Raw genomic sequence first — 26,362 nt, forward strand, 5'->3', positions numbered from 1 at the left:
ACAACAATTCGGAGAATCTTTCAACAATCTTTCTACAATTTGGAGAATCAGACAACATAGGTTTGCAGAAACAATGTTAGAATTGCTGACAGACAACATTGTTTTGATCATGAGTGATGAGGCCCACTTCCATTAGTCAGGAATGGTAAACAAACAGAATTCCCAGTATTGGGCACCTGAAAACCTGCAAGAACTGCATCAAAAATCTCTGCACTGCTACAGATTAACTGTTTGGTTTAGCTTATCTCGAACCTGCATTATTGGGCCTTTTTTTTGTGAAAATGGATGAACAGTGTCTCTTAACAAAGATCGCTATCTTACCATGTTGCGTGATTGTTTCTTGTCAGAATTAAGAAAACGCATTAAACTCAACAGAGTGTGGTTGCAGCAAGATGGTGCCACATGTCATATATCACGAGCAACTACAGCTTTTTTGAGACATTTTTCTTGGACTTCTGATTTCATTGTGTGGGGTTGTCAAGTGGCTTCCTTGGTCACCATACCTGTCACCTTGTGACTATTTTTTATGGGGTTACCTAAAAGCTCAAGTTTACATAGACAAACCATGTACTCTTGAAGCCCTTTCCAATACCATAACACTAGAAATTCTAAGGGTTCCTTGTTCCATGTTAAGGAGTTTGGACATAGAAGGAGTAAAAGGCATAAGTGTAAGACATATAAGGAATATGATCCTACAAGGAGTATGGACAATTTCACCAATTGTCTACAAGAATGCCTCAACAAAAATGGACGACACCTAACTGATGTGATATTTTGCAGTGTATTATTTTTTTTCTTATATTTCGATATGTAATCTCAAATGACAATGTAACATTAGTGTATAATAACAATAAATTTTGAAATTCTTTCAGAAGTGTGTGACAACCTTCTCAAAACCACCGTAACTCATTTGCCAGACCTTGTAAATTCTTCAATATAAAATAAGAATGTATCATTAAGGTACATTAAATAAGAAAAAAACATTCTAATAAATTTTTACTGTTTAGGTGAATTTTTTTTAATAAAAAAAATTGTGTTTATAAAATTTAATACATATATATATATATATATATATATATAATCTTTCTTTAATGAGTTTTCTTTTTAATTTAATATATATAATTTTTCTTAATGAATTTTCTTTTTTTATTGCTTTGTTTTTTGTTTAATTTTCAAGTAAATGTAGATATGGGATCTTCAAATTTATTTTGTCTATTTTCTTTGGTATATTTGGTAAATCTAGCATCACTTATTATCTTTAATATCGTTTTCTGTTATATTAATATTTATATTTATGTAAGTAATTTATTTAATTTTTTTCATACTAGTGCGAGTGGTGTGACATCATCATTTGGTGAAATGCTTCTTCTTATGGCAATACATTTTCACAGTAATCAATTGAGTGCAATTTGTGAACTTGTTTGCTCCACAGTTGGTATGAAAGTTCCAATTCGCCACAATAATATGACTCGTATGAAACAAATATTTACTCAAGAAATATTCACAGAACAGGTAAGTTATAAGATTATCATTCTTCTTTGTTATATTATATCACATATTAATAGTGTACTTTTGGCAATCCAAAAGTCCAGAATTGTACTGATGTATAAAAATATAAGTCTTCCTTAGTACTTTCTGTAGTACTTTATAAAGGCAGTTAACAATTTTAACTGGCCTTAATAAAAAAATGCTTCAAACACATATTTAAAAAAAGTTTTGAGATGAAAAATAATTTTTTGTTGGTAAAAATTAATTTTAATGTATAATTAAATTTTGTACTAGTGGAAAAAAAGTAATTTTTTAATAACTATTTTATTTTTAAGGTTGTGACATCTCATGCTGTAAAGGTACCTGTCACCGCCAACTTAAGTGCAAACATACCTGGTTTTCTTCCAGTGCATTGCATTCATCAGCTACTAAAAAGCCGTGCATTTACTAAACATAAAGTGCCAATAAAAGACTGGATTTACAGGTTTGTGTATACTTGTTCATGTACATATGCAGTTATTATATTTACAGTGTATAAATGTGTCTTAGCTGAGAATATGTAGATAAACATCCCATTTTTGGGAGAAACTGAAAAAAAATGTATGCTGTACTTTATGATGGCTGTTAATTTTCTACCAGGTGAAAAAAACTGCAAATGTTGAGAAGGTAAAACAGCTACTTTGTTTGCCCAAAATCAGAAATATTTTAACTTGGATGTTTATTTTTACCATTTCTTATCTCTTTCAGATATTTAGTTTTAGAATTTTAGTTTCTTAAATTTTATTTTAACACAGCAAATATTATATGCCACAGAAGATATTAATAAGAGATATTTTAATTAACCTAAGTATTTGCTTGGAAATACTGGAAACTAATAAAGAAGGATAAGAAATAGATAATATATTTGAGAAATATTGTATTTCTGAATTTAAAAATAGAAATAAACTGAATAAAATTAAAATAAACAGATTGAATTAAAAATAAGCACCAGACATGTGATGCATCATCTAATTCCCTTCGCTTTAAAAGTTGTTATTCTGCTTTTAACCAACTCAATTTCAGACTACTTATTTTTTTGTCATCTGTAGTTTGTTCCTTTACTGCATTTTAACCAGGTTTGTTGTTTAGATATTTTGCCAGTTCTTTGATAGTATTCTTTCCAAATATAAATATCAAGTTCATTTTTAGCTACAACATTAATTTTCTTTACATGGATATCTAAATCTTTTCTTCTTTAATTTTTTTTTTATTGTAACATCAAAATTTTTAGCATTATTTGTTTTCTTCAAGTTATTCTATGATTCTATTTTTGATCTACTGATTTCTACTTTTCTTGAATATTTTGGTTCAATTTACACTTTCTTCTGTAGAATTTGTTTAAATTTACTTTTTTCAGGGTCTTTTCATTTAATTTTTTCTTACCTTGATATCCTTCTCTTCTTTGAAGCTATAACTTTCTTATCACCTATGAACTTATGGAGTCCTTAAATGATTATGAACGATCAAAGTTTTAATAAATTCATCTAACTTTCTTTTTTTGTTGTTGTCAGTGGAAACTCTTACATTCCTTCCTTCCAATTTTATCCTGGTGTTCTAATTATTTTTTTTTTGTGATGTATGCTGTTAAAATTATTTTTTAATTCCTATTGTTTTAGATATCTGGTGAATCAGAATATGTGTTTTGAAAAAACCTTTCCTGATTTTTACCATTAAAAAGCCTTTTTTGTTTTTAAATATTTTTTGTCTTATGTTTAAGGGTACTACCTGAATGATCAGTGTGTTCAAATCTTTCTGCTTTTGTCTGAATTAGTAATTTTAAACTTCTCTCATTTCTTTTATTCTTATTTTGCAGTACATCTTTGTCTTTCTGTTGAGTTTTTAAAGAACTCTTTCATTAACAGTTACCTGCTTTTAGTACCAGTAGAGTAATAGTGTGCCTACTGACTTTTTTCTTCTCTATGAATAACAAAGGACAGTAATGTGCTTATTTGGGAAAAGTGTTTATCAAACACCATCTGATGATCTTTTCAAAATCCATCTGTAGTCTTACTGCTATTTGTAATCTTATCTGCTCATGTCTTTCTTTAATTCTATACCTCGCTACATTTTTTTTAATACCTGAATTTTCATATCTTGTTTAAGAATAATATTTAGTGATCTTCAGATTGATTTAATGATCTTTAGTTACAAATTATTGGCTTACATTATTATGAGCTATCAATCCACAAACAAGAGAACTAGAAGCGAAGGATGCTTCTTGAAGGGTGTTAACGTACACCAAGTTTTATATCCAATTTTCGTTTTATGACCCATTTCAATTTCAGTAGCTGTTGCTTTATGAGACATGAAAATCTTAGGGTTGTGTAAATTAAACCTCCTGTACTCTAAAAATTCTCTGTACTCTAAAGTTTCCCTATACTCAAAAAAAAATTAAGACCTCCTGTAAAAGAAAATTTGTTCCTTAGACAGGTAACTGGTAGGATTTGTTTTAGAATGTATGTTTGCTGAAAGGCTGTAGAGTTTTAAATGATTCTTAATTATTAAATTTAAATAAACCATTATCTATTTTGAAAGTCAATATCAATAAGTAAGTTGTCTCAGTTTAATCAAAGTAGTTCATAATCTATATACTTCTCTCTACAGGCAGATTTGCTCTAGTGAAGCTCCATTACATCCTGTACTACCTGCTCTTGTTGAAGTATATGTTAATTCAATTCTGGTTCCTAGCGCCAAAGTTCTGACTGAAAACACTAATCAACCGATGGATGAAGAGGAGATCAGAAGAGTGTTTAGAAATTCATTATCATTTAAGGTAGAATAACATGCAATATAAAATTTTATTCTTATTAATGTACAGTGTAACTTGTATTTTTAAATTTACTTAATGATGATGGTTATAGAATAAGAATTTATACTGAAATACATACTTGACTAATCAACCTCATATTTTTACTTATAGAAATTTACATTTCCTTATTTTCTTTTCATAAATATTTTAGTTAAATTACTGATAGTAAATATAAGTTTTTTACTTTACACTATCTTTCCCAAACCTTTTCATAGCTATAATGTAAATCATCTCTTGTGCAAGCAGTACAAGCTGTTTTTTCCCAGAGAGTAATTTTTGTTTATTGTACTGCCATAGTAAATTAGGTTATCATTTATGGCGTAAAGTTGAATGCATTTCACTACTTGGTGATATGCTGATGTGCAGTATTATATTTGGCTCAGTGAGAAAGCTAGTGGGAAACCACATCACTGAAAACTTTAATTTGTAAACCTTATATGAGATATTTGTTATTCTTGAAAAAAAAAAAACAGTTGTCATTTTCATTAGTGATAAGAGTTTTCTGTCACATACTTTTGTTTACTGTTTCTAACTTACATAGGTAAATGTACTTAATAATCTTCACAGAGAATGATTATGAAAAAAATCATATTAACAATGGACACTTCACTTTATTCAAAATTACAGTTTCCTTTTTAATAACTATTCTATTGATCTAATAATTCTTTAATGCATTAAACCAAAAATAATGAAAAGAAATTGATCATATTATTTTTTTTAAAATAGGCTCTAAATAATGTCTAGATCTGTAAGATTGCAGACAATATTTAAAAATAAATAATTGATGTCAGATGTGATATTTACAAGTATTATATTTTTTTCTTGGCATTTAACAATAGGTGGTTAATGATTAATATTATGATTAAATTAATTGGTTAATTTATAATAATATTACATATTTGTTATTTCCATCTCAATTTTCAGGAAAGAAATGTTGGCAAACCTGGTTATCCTCCAATTAATGCGACAAGTGATAGTGGTTCTGGTGGATCATTGACAGCTCAGTTACTACTATTGTATTACGTGCTTCATTATGAAGATGTGAGGTTGTCTAATATGCAGGCTTATATTAAAGCTGGTCGTGATAAGATTAAAAGTTATGGTACAGAGTTCTTGTCGGAGTTACCAATTAAATATCTTCTTCAGCAAGCACAACGTGATCAACAAAGTTATGCAGGTATTAATACAAATAATAAAAATTAGGTAATTATATAACTTTTGTATATTATTATGTTTACATATTTCCTTTTATTTATAATTATTATTCTATTTTATTTGTATAAAGCTGTCGTATTATGGGCAAGAGTCTGATTCACAAATTGCTTTAATTTGACGGGTAGAATCTGGGTCGGTCATTATACTTCTATGACACAAGTATCTTTATCAAGTAGACTTACACTTGTATAATAACTTATTATTACAGATAACATATTGTAATGTAAATAAATGGTGTTTATAAGAATGTGTAGGTAAAAAAATGTATATATTTAACTTGAAACCTGATCAGAATGCAGCATTGGGGCTGAAAAGTCTGTCAATTGTTTGAAAGTGTCAGTATAGTGGAGATCTAAGAAAAACCTTTTACTACATTTTAATTAATGAAAAACTTTGATCTGTATTATTTTTGTTATTACATAAAATGTAATTAGTGAAAATTTATTTATTAATTTTAAGAAAATTATTATATCTTGGTGCTATAATGAAATTTATTAAACTATTTAATGACATAATTTTGGTTGAATTATAGTTCTTGGTTATCATTTACCAAAACTCTTCTACCACCTTCTAATCACTACTTTCACTATTGTGTCATTAAGTTTTTATGTAAAATTTAAATCATCTCCATTTTCTAACACACAGATTTCCGTCAGTGTTAACAAATGGGTTTTTTCATTGTAACTTAGGTTGTCAATTAATATATGCAAAAACATGGATGTTATTTGTTGTTTTTATATCAAAAGGTCATTTTTTTTAGAAGCTCTGCTTTTTAAAACCATTTTAATTTTAAATGCATGCAGATTGTTTGAATTTATTCCATACAAAAAAAAAAAAATCAGTTTTACCGGTAATAGATAAATATTTGAATGAGTAGTCAAACATTGACTGTATGGTTTGGTGTTTCATTACTCCCACAGTTATCCATACCATTCTACCAGCTCTGTAGGTTAAGAACAGAAAATTCTCCATACAAATAAGAATATTAAAAATCAAGACATAGTACACAAGAAGAAATAATTTAATTATAGCACTTGATTCTCATTTCACAAAAGTCAAACAACTTGTGCATTCTAATTAATTTAACTGTGTGGAGATTAGCAGATGAATGGAATAATTTAATTAGCTCAAAACATGATTTTGTAACAAAAAAAATTGGGAACACAGAATTGCAGCAAAGTTCATGTCCCATTTAATGTTTAAGACTGTTGTGTTCCAATCTGTCAGGAAGTGTTAGATTGTGTCAACAATGACAAAACATTTGTTTTAAAATAACATCATTACAGGTGATGAAAAATGAGACTTAATGTTTATGTTATTGAAACTAATGTTCAGTCTTCACTGTACATTGAGAAAAGTTCACCATGACAAAGAAAGAGTGTCAAAAGTTTAATCAGATGTCAAGGCCATGTTAACAATTTTTTTTTACAATAAAGCTGTCAGTTGTTATGAAGTTTACCTGAAGGTTAAACCATAAATTAGTAAGTAATACTAATTTACGGTTAAAAATTAATTAAAAACTATTAAAATTGTTAAAAACTATTAAAAAAAATATATCCACTGGAAAAGATTCAAACTTTGGTGCTCTAAATCACAGTTGCTTCACTATGACAATAAACTTTATCTGTGATATTAATCCACAAGTTTTGTTCAACATATGGATTAACTAGTCTTCCATAGCCTTGCATAAACTTCTGACCTGATCACAATAAACTTTTGTTTGTTTTCTAATCTCAGATAAATGTTAGAAGGCCAAAGGATTGGACATGATCAAGAAAATAAAAAAAGATTGGCATATGGAATTGAAAGCAATTCCAACTGAAGCTTTTTATAATTGCAAGTGGAAACACTATTGGAATAAGTATTATCAATATTAGAGGGGAGTAGTGAGGATGATAAGAATCTATAGCTCCCCTGGTAAGCCCTAAAAATGTATATAGCAAAGGTTTGATTATTTCTTTAAACCGAATTCTTATGTGATTGTTAGAAGCACAAGGAATTTGATTGTAAGGTTTACAAAGAATTGTATAAACTTATAACATCAGCATTCACTATTTTCTATCTGAATGTATAGAGTGGGGCAGTCAAACCGCACTTTTTATAGGTATTAAAAAAACATATGAAAACATTTTTTTAAATTTATTGCAACAAATGTTAAAAGCACAATTGGAAATTCATATACAATCAGCAAAAAAATACGCTTTTTGAATATCACTCCAAGAAGATGGCAACTATCATTTTGTACACATTGTTTGAGTTCGTATCGAAATTTTTACTGATGCTTTGTAGTGCTGGTGTTATTGCATGAAATTTTTGTTTAATCCCCTCTTTAAGTGGAGTCTCAAAAACCTTTGACTTGAGATATCCCCATAAAAAGAAATCACACCAGCTCAGGTCTGGCAATCATGAAGGCCACTGAATATCCCATTCCTACTGATGTGGTGGTTTGGGGAAAGGTCTTTCAGAAGATTTATTGTCACCCTAGCTATGTGACTAGTTGCTCCATCGTGTTGGAAATGAGTGTTCTCATTCACAGGAAATCATTAAAGTTCTGGAAAGAGGAAGGTTTCCGGCATTTGATCATAGTGCTGATGTTACTGTAACTGCATGGTACCATTATCCTTGAAAAAGTACAAGTCAATTTTTCCATTTGAAGAGGTCCCACACCAGATTGTAACTTTGGCAAATAGAGAGGCCATTCGTGAAGTTGTTGAGAGTTGGTGCGGCTCTTTAATGAAAATTGTGTTTATTAACATATCCTCTGAGGTGGAAATGAGCTTCATCACTCATCCATAGATTATCGATGAGCTGTGGGTCATCTTCAAGAACATGTAGCATGTACTCAAAAAAACCAACACGAATAGGATAAACTCCAGGGTTCAAAGCATGGACAATTTTAAAGCTAAAATTGACAATTTTAATGGACAATTTCAAAGCTATTTGCATTTTATACAGGTGTAGGTGCAAGTCATCATGCAAGATTTTCTTTACTGTTCCAAGTCAAAAGTCCAAGAGCAACACTGTGTGTTGCTGGTAGTTTCAGTATTTCTCACAAATGTTTGAGGGCTTCTTGTAATCACTGCTTGTAAAGCCTCCACATTTTTGGCAGTCCTAACAGTTCTTGCACTACCACCTCCTCTTATTATTGTTTGATCCTGTTGTTTTAAAGATGTTACCCAATTAGAAATGGCTTTCCTACTTGGAACAGGAGCACAAGGTGGAAGGTAAAAATGTAGGTGAAATTCACATTGTGCAAATAACCTGTAGTAGTGAAACCTTGGTATTCACAACAAGATTTCCATGCAGTGTTCCAATGCTACATGGTTACTAAACTTCCAAGTGTATAAAATGTTAAAATATTTTTAGCATAAGCTATCTGTTCAGTAAAAATTATTTAACCTAATAATTGAAAAGTTTTCTTTTTTGTTGGTTTACAGGTTTGTTTTCACCATTACTAAGGCTTTTGGCTACACATTTTCCACATCTTTCATTGGTAGATGATTGGATGAGTGAGGATGTAGCTACCCTTAATAACACTCAACAGCAGAAGCGAGATCAAAAGAATAGTATTGTAGGGTTGGCTACTGGACTTACAGAGGCTGAAATTGATGATGGTTAGTAGTTTGAGAATTATTAGTTGTCATCAGGATAGCTCCAACTAAATATTCTGTCTTTAATAACATTCAGAATATTTAAAATTAAATTTGGTGTTGAGTATAATAAACTAAACATTTTTATACGTTTGTGAATTTTTCTTCACTTAAAAATTCCAGTTTTTCTGTTGCCAGTATTTAAAAGAGTTTAAAGAAAACCAGGCTCACACAGGTTATATCAGTAGTTTGTGTCTCTGGTTAATATTATTCTACATTAAAATACAGCCATTTGACTAAATATCCTTCCTTAAATAAAGACATCTAGGATATCCTGTTTTCTCAGCATGTTCTAAGTGACTGAACTTGTTATAAATATTCATCAAATATTTTTATTTTATTTTATTTCAATGTAAAATCCTTATCCAATTATTTAGAGCCTAATGACTTTTTGGCACAAAAACTCCATTGTAAGAGTGAAAGTTACAGGAAGGGCTTTAATAAAAACGTCTGCCTCAGATGTGAAAATGCTGATTCTTCAATTAATATTTCAATATTAAAATCATTACAGATTTATATGAAGGATGACTGAAATGTAATGCACACTGGAACTTAAACAGGAAAACATGTCCAGAAAATGATAGGTGCTGCCATCTAGTAGTGTCATTTTCCTACTACTAAACTTCCATGCCTTTCTTTTCATTTCCTGTTCCTGTCAGTCACCATTGTTATGGAGTTGAGTATGCCTGCCATGTTAACATATCTATAACAAACGTGCAGTAATCAAATTTTTAACAGAGCAAAGAGTGAATGCTAGTTTAGTCATTTTTTGTCTAAAAGTCATTTATGATAATGAAAATATTTATTAAAGTATTGTGAGTAGGTGGGCAATAAAATTTTGTACATAGATGATGGTTAAGCAAATAATGAGAATGAATCTTATAATGGTCAGTCACTATCCGTGACCGATGAGAAAAACCAAAAGGAGGTGGATGATTGATTCAAAATGACCATCATGTCACACAACAATGCATTGCCACCCATATAGGCATATCGAAAGAACATTATTTTGCAACTGAGCCACTGTAAAATCTGTTTGCAATGGGTGCCATGCAGACTTACTGAAAAGAACAAAAACAATGAAAGGAATGCTGAGAAAAATTTCTGAAATACTATCGTGGCTTCGTTTTCAATAATGTGACAATAGATGAAACTTGGGAGCATCATTATGACCCTTAAGAAGAATGGCTGAGCATTGAATATAAGCATTAAGGTTCACCACAATAAAAAAAATCATCTCTGCTTAAAATTTCTCCTGATAATATTAATGTCTTAGTGGGAGTCTTTAATCACACTTGTGATACATGTTGCAAGGTGTGAATTTGGATTCAGAGAAAATTCATTTCATGGTAATATATTAAGTAATGCATGGCGTAGAATGTAATGTGTGAAGATTTATATATTTATCTGTTGAATTTCATACAGTATTTTATTTTAGTAATAAGTTTTTTGTTTTGCTGATATTACATTTTAACCAGTTCCTATGTATATAGGTAACTTGTTTACCTCTATAGGCTTTATAAATATCAATGTACTGGTAAAGTTAATATTGAAAAATATTTTTCTGAGATTCCAATCACGTGTACGTGACTGACTATCTGGATTGACTGTAAATTTTGAGCAGTATATATATAAATATATATACATATATATATATATATACACACACACACCTGATACAGTATAAGTATGTATATTTATATACTTATACACATTAAAACACCTTAGGAGAAGTATTTTTTGTGATCATCTATCGAGTCAATAATTCTGCAACTCGATAATGCTCATACACACATTGCATGCAATGCCGGAGCACTTGTGAAATTGAAATTTAACCTATTTCATCCCCTCCATACTCACCAGATTTGACACCCTGTGATTTTTATTTCTTTCTGCAATTAAAGAGGGATATTAAAGGTATTTATTTCACCACAGATGATGAATTGAAGGACTCGGTGATGCAAGGAAAATCCGCCAGCATTCTTCATTGACAGAATAAGACTGGTTTACTATTGGGAGAAGTGAGTAAGTGACTTCTTAGCTTTTTCTTGAATTGTTTATTAACTGAAGAAAAACCAAAATTTTTTAGTTGAAAAAATTCCAATGCACTGAAATTATTAAGTTGTTATGTTTTTTTCTTGCTTCAGGTCTAAGTAAGATGGCAACATGTCCTTTACACACAGAACGATTGCTGAACAGAATGTTGTCAACACCACCTACTAAGTTGTGGCCTTATGCACACACCATCATTAAACATATTCATAATACTTTAGAACTGGCTGTGCCAAGATATATCCAAGGTATAGATAACAGTTTGATGACAAATGTGCTCTGTCTGTTTTTATGACATCGCAAATTTCTTTGATGTTGTTATTTACCATAACTCCTTTAATGATTGTTTTATTCTTCTGTAAGTTTTTCTGTTGTTTACTAAATTTAGCCTAGCGGTTTTCGTAAACATTATTTCAATTTTTTTGTAAGCTTCTTCAGTGCATTCTTTCAGAAATTTACTTGTGATAGATAATTTAATTATCTGATGCATAAGTTTTGAGAGAGTATATCTGATAGCTTTTAGATTAATAAATGTCTTTTAAATATTTTTTATTAATTAAATTTTTTTTAAATTAGGAAAGTTTTTATTTTATTTAATTTTAGTTTTTTAACTACTTTATAGTTATTTTTAATTAACAGACTATTGGCAAATGATTGAATCATTTATGACTTGCACTCTTACTGGAGGAATCATAGCCAGCATCACCAGGATCCTTCAGAAAAAAGTCTAGTTGGTGTGGTATGGAACATAGCCATGTGCTTGTATTCACCAGTAAAAAACAAGACTGTAAAAAGAGAGGATGGTATTTCAGTTTTATATACTGATGTTGTAGTTGAAATTTTGACTAGTTTATTAGTATTCATAGAAACATTCAGTTCTTCACGAATGTTCTGATACATTCTTCAATGTATCAGAACATTGTATGATTTGGTCTTTATAATGAAAATTGACAATCCATTCATATACCTCATACTTACATATACCTCTTACTTATTTTTGATTAATATAATTCATGCAGTATTTAACAGATGAATAAGTTGTTCTTTTGTTTTTTCTCTTTGCCTGGAAAATGTATATAGTATCACAGCATTAATTGATTTAGTAAGAGGTTTATTCCATGTTTGTAATGAAATATGTAACATTCTATTTATCTTTACCCTTTGCAGACCTTTTATAGTAAATGACCAACTATCCTAGAGTCAATTTTTTTTTTTCATTGATATCCCAACCAGGTGTAATTTTTATAGCAAGGAAATCTGATATTTCTGTCTTGTCTGAAGTTTAATTTCTCTCCAATTCCCAACATTTATTTTATTACATTATGAGACTTGGAAGTTTCTTTTTTTTAAGTTAATAGATTTATTTTCATACTTATAAAAAAATGATTTTATTCTAATTTTTAGTAGGTAAAATTTAAAACATAGTATAATAAAATTGAAAAAAATCATAAAATAATGCAAATCATCATCATTTACATTGTATTTTTCCCATAACAAGTATCACCGAACGGCTCATTTCCCGAAGCTAAGTCAATATGATTATCAGAATTATTGGTATTACTCATGGAAATATCTTCAATATTGTTGCAAACCCGTAGACCACTAACCTCAAATCTGATCCTGAAGGCGAATCAAGAGTATTTTTATTAACTGTTTGACCACAGTCACTATCATCACTAAATAGACTTTCCGAATCGTCACTAGAAAACTAATTCATAATATTTTCCAATTCGAAATCGCAAATTTGAGTACAATGAGAACTTACAACCATCTTTCGTACCTTAACTTGTTTATTTACAATTCAGACAAGATGTCGGAACACAGCCTACTAGATATTTTATTGTATGTGCATTCATTTACAGACAACAGATTCAGATTAAACAGTTGATAGTAAACTAAATAGAATATGATATCAAGTGAAATCTGTCTAAATGTCGAGCAATGCTCGGTTCAAGATTTAATGATGTCTAAACTTCATGTCAAGCATTGCATGACATTGGACTACTACATGAATTATATAATGTCAAGTGGTTTATGCCATTGGACCTGACATGAATTTCAGAATATCAAGTATATTGCAACAAAGGACTGCAAAGGATTAGAAGTCTCTTTGGTGTTTTTCTGGCACGCATGTTCCATTTATTTGTAGTAGAACCTGTAATTGTACTATCTATAATTTATGTTTTATTTTGGTTTTACATTTATTTAGAGTTATTCAAGCAGATGTGGTTGAAATTGAATACAGTATTACCCCGCTCCCTTTGGGTGATGACAATTAATGCCCTTCGTCATGAGAAGACTGTTTTGCCAGATCTTATACTAACTCAAGAGAATGTTGTTTTGGATCCTCTACAAGTTCTGAGATGTGATGATAGAGTCTTCAGGTATTGTTTTTCTTTTCTTTCAAATTAAAAAAAATTCTTGAACTATTTCCATATGTATTATATTCTAAAATATTATCTTAACTTGAAAATGAATTATTTTATAAAAATGTTAAAAAAAAAATAAATAAACAGTATTTTCTGAAGTTAAACATTTTCAATTAAGATAGTATTTTACTTCTTAGTTTATTTAAATTACAGCTGATTTGCTCTATATTTTCCTCTAAATTACAGATGGTAAGCTTGAATGGCCCATGAGAAGTATATTGCAGTTGCTATCTTATGACAGCTGTTTGGAAAGTTGCCTGAAAACCTGACAAAGAAATCAAAAGATTTTTCAGAAATTTTTTATTTATTTTTCAATATAGTTGTGTTGCAATTTGATATATTTAGACCAACGATTTTCCATCTTTTCAGTATTCTCAGTATAATGCAATTTTTTCATTACTACAAAATAAGTGGTAGTTTGAGATTGACTTCATTATTTTTAATGAATCTTCATCCAGTGAGCCATTTCTTTAGGGTTGGGAAGAGGGAGTAATTGCTGGGAACCAAATACGGTCATGTAGAAGCATTTCAAAGCACAGACCAAGTTTTAGAACAATAATCTGAGACGTGTTCAGGCACATTATTGTGGTAAAAGAGCACTCTTTTGGGCCAGATGCGGAGATTTAGCCTGAATAGCACCCTTCAATTGGTGCAGTAATGGAGTATAATACTTTCTGTTAATGGTCCTGCCTTTTCCCAGGTAGTCTGTGAGTATCACATCACAAGAATTCCAAAAATTACAACCATGACTTTTCTAAAGATGGAACCATTTTTGCTTTCTTTGGCATACTTTCATCTCCTTCTACCTACTATTTGGTCTGTGGTGTGTATTAGTAAATCTGTTTCATTTACTATAAAAATTTTATAGAAAATCAGTGGAATTAAATGCAGTAAGTAAGTCTAAACACCTTTGAGAAGTGTTCAGTCAAATGCGTTTTTGGTTGACTGTTAACAAATGTGGAACCCACTGAGCAGAAACCTTTTTCATACCCAAAACATTATGTAAAATTTAGTGAACAGTCTATCAAGATGTTTGTGATATCAGCAAGCTTGCATACTTTCAGCCTGTGATCATTAATATGGCATTGTGGATCTTTTGATGGTTTATTGGCTTGTTTCCTGAATTTTCATCATCTTGAATGGATGTATGACCATGTTTAGATTCAGCAGCCTAATTTTTTACCATTTAAAATGAAAGAGAAGGATCCTTTACCAACTCTTTTTTTGTCTGTTGGAGTTATACCTTTTAAAATAAAATACTTTTATGACAGGCTGAACTTCAATTGTATACATTTTTCAGAAGATGTTTAAACATCTTCTGGCAAGTAGGTAAAGCAAACATTGTTTGCTTTACTTAATCGCCACAAAGCAATGATCCCCTAGCATCCTGATCCTTTAGGGGAAGACACCCTCCAACCATCCCCTTCATACCTTGCCCTGTTGGGCTTTACCAGAGGTCATCTTATAAACCTCGACATATGACATCTCTCAGTTGCCTCAGCCCAGGATGCCACCGATGCGAGTGCCACAAGCGACATTCCCATCAGTGTAACGATTACTAAAAATAACAAACCACATCTGTAGTCTCAAGCAAGATGGAAAACTGTAGCCATCAAAGGAACTGAAACACCTACTTACCCGAAAGGTAAAGTGAGTTCACATGCTACATAAACGTGAAAAAACACTAAAACAAAAACAAAGACACGAAAATAAAACTAATAACAAAACAACCAAAAACCAATATAACACTAACAGAACAAAAACAACATTAACAAGAAATTGCAACAGAACAAAGAGTACGCAGGAACAAGACCAAGCAGCACCCTAGATTCCCTCCGCAATCCGTTTCCTAACCAAATAGTGCAGAAATTCTGCAACCACTGACCTATTCAGTCTGGTCTCTCTAATTTTGACTGATATCAAACATTGCTCCGATGGTATCCAATTGACAAATTACTGCGGTGCACTCCAGATCATATTTGGCACACTCATACAACACATGGAAGGCATTGTCCAGCACCCCACACTGCGGGCACAGACTTGAATTCACCAGGCCAAACCCAGCCAGTCAACCCCTAAAGGCCCTGTGACCGGTAAGAAACTGAGTCGCATACTTTTTAGGGGAAACCCACGAGTCACCTCACAAGCTTCTAATGTCTGGGAAGAGATCATGTGTATATCGCCCATCAGTAGTCTCATCCCATCTAGCCTGCCATATATCATAACCATGTTGCTCAATTTCCCGAATCTTTTCATAAGTCAGCTCACCTAACTTCCTAGCAACATGCCGCTCCTGTTTCTCAAGAGCTAGAATATCAACCGGTTTCACTCTTGAAATCACCAAGACCGCCTCCCATGAAACCGTCCAGTAACTACCCATTACCATCAGCAGTAATAGTCATTGGGATTATACTTGTCAACTCTTTATCAGGTTTAGAATTTTCTGAATGACCATAGTAACTGTGGGTAAGGATCTACTCAAGAGTAGGTCTCTGAAAATTTATCAGAAGTGCAGTTTTAAAGAGAAACATTGACTTAAAGTTTAAATGTAGTAGGAATTGTTGAAGTAAGGTGAAAGGGTGAACATGATTTTTGATCAGGTAATTAAAAATTAACCTGTGATTAGATAAAATTAATATAGGACTGTAAAAAATTATGTTGGTGGAAGTAGACATGTTATTATAAAAATCACAGTAAAATATTTTTTTACAAAATCCCAACCAACTTAAATATTGCATGTTCATATGATTTCCTATTATTATTATAATATTTTTTTTTTTTTTTTGTAAAATGAAATTAGAATGTATTTGTCAGGAAGTAGTTGGTACTAAATATAAACTGTCAAGGAATGGAGGATTATATCCAACTCAACTCAGCCTCAAGGACTTTTTATGATGTACTTCTGTTCTATACTCTTTGTCCTACTTAGTGCACTTGACCATATTTAAAAGTATAATAACTAGGTTTAAGCAGTAATAAATTAAGGAAAACTGGAAACCAAAAATCTGGATTTTTAGTATTATATCCCCTAACTTTCTAATAAATATTTAATCTTGAATAAATAATAAAAGAAGTTTTAGTTCAGTGGGTTTAAACAGTCAGAAGTTAAAAAAAAAAGATTAAAATAAAATTTAGAGATGGGAGCTTTGTATGATTTCTTTTTTCAAAATTGTTTTGAAGGTATCAATTCATATAAGCTGTGTTTCTGATGATATCATTATTTGATAAATTATAAAGTATTCAAGAATGAATTTCTTATCTCCTTTTCCAACCAACTTTAAGATGTACTCATTTTCTATAGTATTCTGTATCTTCATATTTCCTCATTTGATTTTTGCCAAAGTCTTAGATTCAATCCCTTACTACTTAAGCTATGTCTGTGTCTATAAAGTTTCATGATCTTAAGTTGAACTCTTCATGAGCCATAAACTAGTACACACACATTCAACTAGTATATATGTATAAACTAAGAATTTAATTGTATTGGAATCTCAAAAGTGTCTGGAGGCATATTTATTTACTAATTGCAATTTTGTTGTATGTTGTATTAGCAAAAAAAAAATTTAAAGTCCAAGTATAAGGTCAGTTAGAAAATTTTTTTCTTTGAGTAAAAATTCTAAGGTGATCCAAATTGGATGATTATTTTAATATATTTAGGTGTGCGAGTATTCTTCGTATATTATTACGTGTACTACAAGCATGCCTTGCAGCTAGTAGAAGTCAACTTAGTCAACATCTGTTGGATCATCCATTGATCAGTGATAAACCATCACATCATGGTGTTAGTGGTCATGGAGGACAGCTCAGCAGTGATGGTGAACGAGAGGAGTTGAAATCAGCACTTGTTGCTACACAAGAAAGTGTTGCAGCTCAAATATTGTTAGAGGCTTGTCTGGAAACAAAAGAAGATCGGGTAATTTGATATGCATAAATATTTTATTTATTTAATAAATTTAATTCTTGTAGTTTTGTAGAAATATGTTGAATCCTTTCATTTTGGGTGCTGCATTTTTTAAATATTTTTTTTAGAAAATATATAATCAAACCCGTAAGAAAAGGTTAAAAATGGTTAGAGGAACTAATCATAAAAATAGACTTAAAAAGATTAATAGAAACTTTGTTCAAATGGCGAAATGGTGACAGTACATTTCCTTGTCTTAGTCCAGTTTTATTATCAAACCTCTCAGATGTTCCCACTTTGGTTCTCACTCTTTCTCAAGACTTCCTATACTTAGCCATCACCATCTTCATTAGTCCCTTTGATACCCCTTTACTTTGAGTGATTCCCTGACTATTGATCTCAATACAATTACATTGTCTTATGCCTTTTTGATATCTATAAATGTCATGACCAAATCCTTCCCATATTCCTAATACTTCTCCATCCTTCACCTCATTGCAAATATCAAATCCATGGTTGATTGGTCCCATCTGAAACCACCTCTTTTAATTGACTTTCAATCTTCACTCTTATTCTTTTTTCCAGAATTTTTTTCAAATATGTTGGCCGCCTGGGGTATCAGTGTCACTCACCTGCAATTTCCACATACCTTCTTATCCCCTTTCTTGAATAGAGGTACAATTTCTCCTTTACACTGATTATCCATTATACTTTTTTCATTCCATACTGCTCTAAATACTCTGTGCAGCCAATGCAATGTTAGGGCACCATCTGCTGTTATCATCTTCATTGTCACCTCGTCATAACCAGCATTTCTCCAATTCCATCTCCATTACAGCTCTCACAGCTTCAGCCATTGTTATACCTTCTTCCACCAGATCCATCTTCTCTATTGTGTTTCCTGTTGAGCTACCCCAATCAACATTCAATAATTCATAAAAATACTCTTCTATCTATCTCTGATATCCTCCTCCTTCACCATCTCTTCCCTGTCCTTATTATCAACCTGCAATCTCATTTTCATTTCACCTTTTCTTCATCAGGCTATACAATTTTTTCTTGATATTACAAACATACTCTTCTAATTCGTTTACAAACTCCCTCCCAACATCTCTCTTTTCTTCCTTTAATACCCTCTAACAATTCCTCTTTGCTTCTTGATTCTTTGCTTCTTTGTTTCTTTAGGCTGTCACTTATTCCCTTCCATTCTATAAACAGTCTTTTCTTTTCCCTCATCGCTACCTTAACATTATCATTCCACCAAGGTGTCTCCTCAACTCCTCTTTCCCCTTGTTCTACAACACTGTTCTGTAGCGCATTTTACCATGGTGGTATCTTTAAACCGTTTCCACTCCTCCAACCTAAATCCTTGGAATAATGTGTTTTATGCTTTCTTAAACTTATCCATTTCTTTCACATTGCTCAGTTTCCATATTTTTAATCTCTTGACTCTACATTCCACCACCTTCGCAAACCCTCTTATCCTCATTTTTACTATTACTTATCTATGGTCAACATCAAACGGTTCTCCTGGAGCAGTCTTTATAACCATTAATTCCCCCTTGATCCTTTTTCTATTAGGAAATAATCAATTAATGACTTATACCTCCAATTACCCCACCCATACTTTGTTATTTCCTTTGAGTTTTTCTTTCTGAACCACGTATTTCCTATAACAAGTTGATTCCTTCGACGGAAGTCAAGTAAAACATTTCCTTCCTCGTTCCTTTTTCTGTAACTATATGGACCAACTAACTCCTTCATTCCTATCCTCTCCTTAACAATCTATGCATTCATATCTCCCATAAACGATACCTTATTCTTTCTTATTAGACTCTCCACAACCTCTAAAAAAATTTCTTGATCCTCCTCTTTATTTTCCTGTTGAAGGGCATAGACTTGGATAAATTCTCCAACCTCTCCACCCATATGTAAGCTTAATTTAATTTTCTTTTCATTGACATATTCCACAACTTCCAGTCTATTTGTTATACCATTCCTTTTAGGATAATTCCTACCCCATTTTTACACACTTTACTTCCACTTCACAGCAACATATAGCCTCCTTTACTTCCTTACTCCCCTTTCCCATGCCATTTTGTCTTGCTCAACTCTAGGCTATCCAATCATTTAGCAATCATATGTCCATTACTTCTTCCAACTTCCCAGTCAATGTCCGCACATTTGCTATTCCAATCTTTAGCTCTTCACCTTTCTTGTGCCATTTCCCACCTTTTATTTCTCCAAGTAATCTATTTCTTGTAGCACTCCTAGAATTCCAAAGTACTAGATATCGTCTTAGAGAAATGCCGTAATCTTGGTTATTTCTAATCCAGCTTTCCATTGTAGGCTATTCTTACGATGAGGTCGCCATATCTCAAAGCTGTTGGCAGCTATTTTTCTGCACCCTGCCATTGCCCAGGTCTTATCACCACCACACATGAGGGCTGAGTCAGTTTATTTACTGGCAGCTGATATCACCAAGTCAAAAGACCCTTTTTAGCTCAGTGGCATTTTTTAGATGTGCTGTCCCTCCCCCTTGACAGTGTTCTACCACACCTCAGGCCTTGCCACTACCTGTCTGTAATTGATTATTCAGGTCGCCCCTTATTTGCACCTAACCATCATGGTTAGTTCCCCTATCCACAATCTGGGGATGCACCTGATGCCCACAGCCAGGGATCCCAATCCATGGAGCAGGCATTATTTTTCATTTTCATACTTTTAAAAAGTATATTTATTTATTTTCAACAGTTTTAGAAGTGCTGAATTTCATTTATTACTTCATTATAATTTAAAAATGCCAGTGTTCTACTTTGAGAATACTGTAAATTTGAAAACATTTTGCAAATGTTATGTTAGTAGCACCAACATTGAGAAGGTGTGTGAAGGCATACTCATTCTTTAAAGTTAAAGGAATAAAAAAAATTGACAGGATGTTTGCTAATACTCATTGTTGCAGTGTTATCAAAATTTTGATTGCAAATAAATGATATTAATGAAAACAGTACTGCAAAAGTACATAGTAAAAAATTCAAATTTCAAAATTTTTATTATTAAAATTCTTCTCAGAGTAAAATTGATAAAACTGGGGAACAAAAAAAAATTTTTTCTCAGGAAGAAAAATATGTGATTCTCATAGTATTTTTTTCTCCTGAATTCAAATATGATATCGGTTTTTCCCTGTCACAGAAGGTTTCCGAGAGACAGGCATTTATAATTTCAAACATTTTAATACTTTCTGCATTCTTAACTGCACAATATTCAAACATTTGACTCACCTAGAAAGTAAGAAATGATGATTTCCTGCTATATTTCACTTGTGGAGCATCCCCTTTGTTGGTTCAACAATAATCGGCCAGCATATTAGGATTCCATTTGCCTTTGTACCTCTTTTCCATAGCTGAAATCTCCTGATGAAAGTGTTCTCCGTGCTCATTGTTCAGTGCGCCAAGATTTTCCAGGAAGAAATCTAGGTGCAAGTCCAGGAAGTGTACTTTTAAGAACATTACAACCCAAATTTTTATAAGATCGTTGACAATATCACGGTAATTTTCCGCCTTTCAATTTCCCAAAAAACTCTAAGCAACATTTTTGCTTGCCAATCTGCTTTCTCCATTGGATTCAATAGTTCCTCAAACTTTTCATCATGCATTAGTGATCGTATTTGTGGACCTACAAATATTCCTTGTTTAATTTTTGCATCACTAATTTTAGGAAACTTCTGTTTTAAGTACATTAAACCAGGAGTATTGTCCATGGCCTTGACAAAATTCTTCATTAATCCTAGTTTGATATGTAACGGAGGTATGCATTTTTAGGATTACACAATGGGTCATGTTTCACATTTTTTCTGTTCAGTAATGAGTGTTTTGCATTTAGGCCATTCTTTTCTAATTAAATGTTTTTTTCTGTTCCTACTATCCCATTTACACAAAAAACAACTACTTTGTGTAACCAAGCTGCAGACCAAGAATAAGTGCAATTACCTTCAAATCACCACAAATATTCCATTTGTACACTGCATATTGTAGCTTATCCAATATAAATTTAAAGTTTTCATGTTTTTTTCATACTAGCAGACAGCCACAAGTATTGATGGGAAGTTATTCCCATTATGCTGAAGCACAGCTTTTAAACTAACTTTGGAGGAATCAATGAACAAGCGCCATTCTGTTGGGTTTTACAAAGTGTCTCCTCCATTAGAGAAGAAATGTCATTACAAAATACTAAGCCATTTTCTTCAGAAAAATAGTTTTTAAATTCAGAATGACGATTACGATAAGTATATATCTTTGTATTCTTTTTAAGAAGATTCCATCCTTTTAGCCGGAAGCAAACATTTCAGACTGTTTTTTGAATAAATTTAAATCTCATTTGAGATCGTTAAGGTATTTTTGAGTCAGTAAATGAGGCTCAGATGAACTGGTTTGTTCAAAAGTTGTATCACCAGAATGTGTGTCTTTTTATTCCTTACTTCCATCAGACTCTGAGCTCTCTTCATCTAGTGTCACATGTTCTGGAGGCTTTGGTATGAGCAATTCTTCGCATTGTGGAACTGGTCTCATTGCAGATTGTAAGTTAGGGTAAACCACTATATGTTTTGAATTTGACGTAATCCCTTTAATGTTTGTTAAGCAGAAATAACAGTCAGAAGAGTGATTTTTGGGTTCCCTCCACATCATAGGGATAGCAAATGGCATCTGGCATGTGCCATTTTTTCATGTAGTGAGAAGCCTAGAACATGATAAACAATAATATGTGGGGCCCTGGCCCTTGTTTGGTCCCCGACTTTACACCCAAAGTAAAGTTCATAACACTTTTTTACTAATGGAGTAAGGTTTTGCCTTTGGAACTTGAGCATCAGTTCATCACATGCATAACAGATATCATTAGGATGATTTAAACAATCTCTAGGCATTTTATAACTGACGACTAATTAAAAGAAATAAAGTTGTAAATATATAATACACAATAATTCAGACCCACAAAGTGCTCACAATGACAAGTTTACTGGTTCACCACTATCTCACAACTGGCATCATTCTGATGAATGTGTCCTACACTAGATAACATTTGTACCTGTCTATACACGTCTAAACCTGCACAACAGTAGCAACACTACCCTTTGAGTTAGCTCATTTGGTTCCATCATATTTACAATGCTTTAGGAGTTTTTACTTGACAACAGACAAATTTAAATTTATTAAAAATAACTAAAAATAAGATAATATTTTTAAGTTATTAAAATATTTTAGAATTTGGATAAAATAGGTTATGATAAAAATAATCCATTAATAGTTTTAATTATAATATTAAAAAAAAAACTCTGTTCTGAAAATTTTCAGTCGGCTAGTAACGTCCTGTATACTTGACTTATACCATAAAAAGCATTTAAAACATGTGCTCTGATTTTAACAAAAATGCTTACTTGTGAATAAAATATAAATAAATATTGAAATTAAAAATTTTGAAATGTTATTATTCTCTTTTATTGAATATCGAGTGAATTTTATACCCTATTATTTTATGTAAGTTTTGTAGAAAACATGCTTTTTTATTTCAAATGACTTAATATTCATTTGTTTTTTTATGGAGTTCTCATATTTCATGAAATAATTTATTTCATTTGTCTCTTAGTGTTCTATTTATACAGATATATTATATTAATTCATATATGTAAATACTTGTAATATTTACATATATGATGAATTATATATTATCACTTTTATAAAAAAATTTCTTTTTTGTACAAATAGATCAAAATGAGTAATTGCATTATTGTTATATTTATGTTATTCATTGATGAAATACCCCTTTATTTTAATGTAATATTTAATTTTATATGACTTGTAATAAAATAACAAAAAATTGTATAATAAAACTTTGATCTGAAGTAGGTAGAATGGGTAGAACCTATACAGTTTAGTGTTACTCCCACTTTCTAGTGGTTGTAGGCAGTATACTTACGGTGGGAATTTATAAAAGTAATAGGGATGTATTGTATAACCCACCGGGTTGGTCTAGTGGTTAACGCGTCTTCCCAAATCAGCTGATTTGGAAGTCGAGAGTTACAGCGTTCAAGTCCTAGTAAAGCCAGATATTTTTACATGGATTTGAATATTAGATCGTGGATACCGGTGTTCTTTGGTGGTTGGGTTTCAATTAACCACACATCTCAGGAATGGTCGAACTGAGAATGTACAAGACTACACTTCATTTACACTCATACATATCATCCTCATTCATCCTCTGAAGAATTATCTAAACGGTAGTTACCGGAGGCTAAACAGGAAAAAGAAAGAAAGGGATGTATTGTATAAATTTCCTTGGATTGATTTTATATGTGATTTAGTTAATTTTTTGCCAGTTCATTAGGTAGCTGATTAATGCAATATATATGTGTGTGTTTATTTGATATGTGAAATGTGCAAGTTATGTGATATTTAATTTTTTAATATCCTTTTAAAATAAGATAATATTAAATTATACACCTGTGTTTGTTACATATGATTCATTTTATATATATATATATATATATATATATATATAATGTTTAGAAAGCTTAGTTGATGTGCTGGGTGGGGAAGGATTGCTGAACTGGTTACTGGCTTCTTGCTATCTATGACATCCTGTTAAGGTGCACTATCCCCTCCATTGTACTCATTGTACTGTTACCAGTGTCAACACTACTTCAGACACTCTGGGTAGATTACTGCACATCTATGTGTTTGCACTTTCTAATATCTTTCATTATCCTTTATACAGGTGTTTCTAAACTGCCGGGCTGGGTATACTTTTTTGGATTCTACTTGTGCTAAACAAAAAATATCCTTAGAAAAAATAGCAATTTCTCCTTCATTTTCCCTGTCTGCCATTTTTATATTTTTATATAAAAATTTATATCTCAAGTTTGGATAGACAAATCACATTAATATTTGGTAAGCGTCTTGGTAATAAAGTTTTAAAATTAGCAAAAAATCCAGACTTAAATACCTTTGCAAATTACAAAATGGTGGCCATGTTTATTTTTCAGTCTGTTATATATCTCCATAAATATTAGTTTTATCAAAATTTATGTTATTTGCTAAAATATTAAGCCTTTTATTTTAAACAAAATGACATTTTATTTTTAAAAATCTGTTAAATAGTCAAGTTTCGGTAGAAAATTGATGTTGTAATTTTGTCATAATTATTAGGTCTATTATTGTGAGAAAATTATTACTCAATTTGATACTAATTTACCATACTAGAATTAACAGTAAATAAAAAGAAATAATATTTCATCGAATTGAACGTAAAGTGGAGGACATGAAAACAGACAAATAATTAATCAATTTTCTGCTATAACTCGGCTATTTAACAGATTTTAAAAGATAAAATGTCATTTTGTTCAAAATAAAAGGCTTAATATTTTAGCAAATAACTTAAAGTTTGATAATACTAATATTTATGGAGATATAACAGATTGAAGAATAAACATGGCCACCATTTTGTAATTTGCAAAGTATTTAAGTCCTGTTTTCTTGCTAATTTTAAAACTTTATTACCAAGATGCTTACCAAATATTAATGTGATTTGTCTATCCAAACTTGAGATATAAATTTTTATATAAAAATAACAAAATGGTGGACAGTGGGAATGAAGGAGAAATTGCCATTTTTCCTAAGGATATTTTTTATTTAGTTTTACAAGTAAAATCTGAAAAAGTATAACCAGCTAACATTTAAGAACATTCTGTGTGTAGATATATATATATATATATTTCTGTGTATTTCATATTTGTATAATAGTTAAAATTACAATATTTATAAGGTAGTATTAGAAAGTTTCTGGACTATACTTTATGATGAAGCTGTGCAGAACATTGGAGGTCATTACTTCTAAGCTTGCCCAAAATATGCCAAATTGTAAATTTTTATTTACATATATTAGGTTAATTTGTTATAACCTTTTCTAAGTACTAATCTGTAATGGCTAATATTCAGTAATATGCTTGCATCAAATTTTGTATGGATTCAGTAAACTACTGAAACTTTTAAAATGCCAAAGAATATTCTTTTAGTTGAGCACAGGTTTTTGAGGTTGACAGAGCATCAGTAAGAAGAATACCACTTGGGATCATCAAACAATCTATGAATTGAACATGGCTTGGCTGAAAATCTTAACTGAAAATATACATCAAATTGCTGTGAAGTTTGCCCTTTGGGTCTTGATTAAAAGCAACTGCATATTGATTTGTGCCATCATCTTCAACAGGTGGCTATGAATCCAAATTTCATCTCCAGTATCATAATGGGAAACAAAAGATGAGTCTATGGTTTTGTTCCAGAGATAAAGCTAAAATCTTTGCAGCTGGAGAGTCTGCATTCACCAAGGCTGAATAAGGGATAACAAATTCAAACTGTAGTAAAGTATAAATTTGTTGTCTTTTTACTAGAGAAATTTTTTTTCTGGAGTTACATTTTCCGTCATGTGTCATGAAAAAGACTGTAACTGAATAAAAACTGAAATTACCTGTTGCACGTGACAATTCAACCACATACTAGATCAAAATAATGTATTTTTTTCTGAAAACAATGTAGCAATTCTCCCACATCCTCTGTACTTTTCTCACCTAGCCCCTCTATGACTCGAATAGAGTCATAGAGGGACTCATAGAGGAGTCATAGAGATTCCCTAGATAGGGAATCTTGGAGAGCTGCATCAAACGACAAGACAAAAAAAAAAAGTGTGTGTGTGTTCTATTAACTATGTATATATTTATCATGAAGGTTCG

General features: G+C 31.3%; 1 protein-coding gene across 2 annotated transcripts in view; it reads left to right on the top strand.

Annotated features, from left to right (window-relative positions):
- IntS2 (integrator complex subunit 2) overlaps nt 1-26,362 on the top strand; it is a 60,414-nt gene that overhangs the window by 24,649 nt on the left and 9,403 nt on the right. For both annotated transcript variants that reach the window (XM_075364749.1, XM_075364750.1), the window contains exons 8-15: nt 1,329-1,512; nt 1,824-1,972; nt 4,132-4,300; nt 5,261-5,513; nt 8,989-9,165; nt 11,349-11,501; nt 13,463-13,637; nt 17,340-17,595. In XM_075364749.1, the coding sequence (XP_075220864.1) occupies nt 1,329-1,512; nt 1,824-1,972; nt 4,132-4,300; nt 5,261-5,513; nt 8,989-9,165; nt 11,349-11,501; nt 13,463-13,637; nt 17,340-17,595 (1,516 nt within the window). The remainder of the gene's footprint in view (nt 1-1,328; nt 1,513-1,823; nt 1,973-4,131; nt 4,301-5,260; nt 5,514-8,988; nt 9,166-11,348; nt 11,502-13,462; nt 13,638-17,339; nt 17,596-26,362) is intronic.

The sequence above is a fragment of the Lycorma delicatula genome, chromosome 4 (genome assembly GCF_047948215.1).
Source record: "Lycorma delicatula isolate Av1 chromosome 4, ASM4794821v1, whole genome shotgun sequence".
NCBI lineage: Eukaryota > Metazoa > Arthropoda > Insecta > Hemiptera > Fulgoridae > Lycorma > Lycorma delicatula.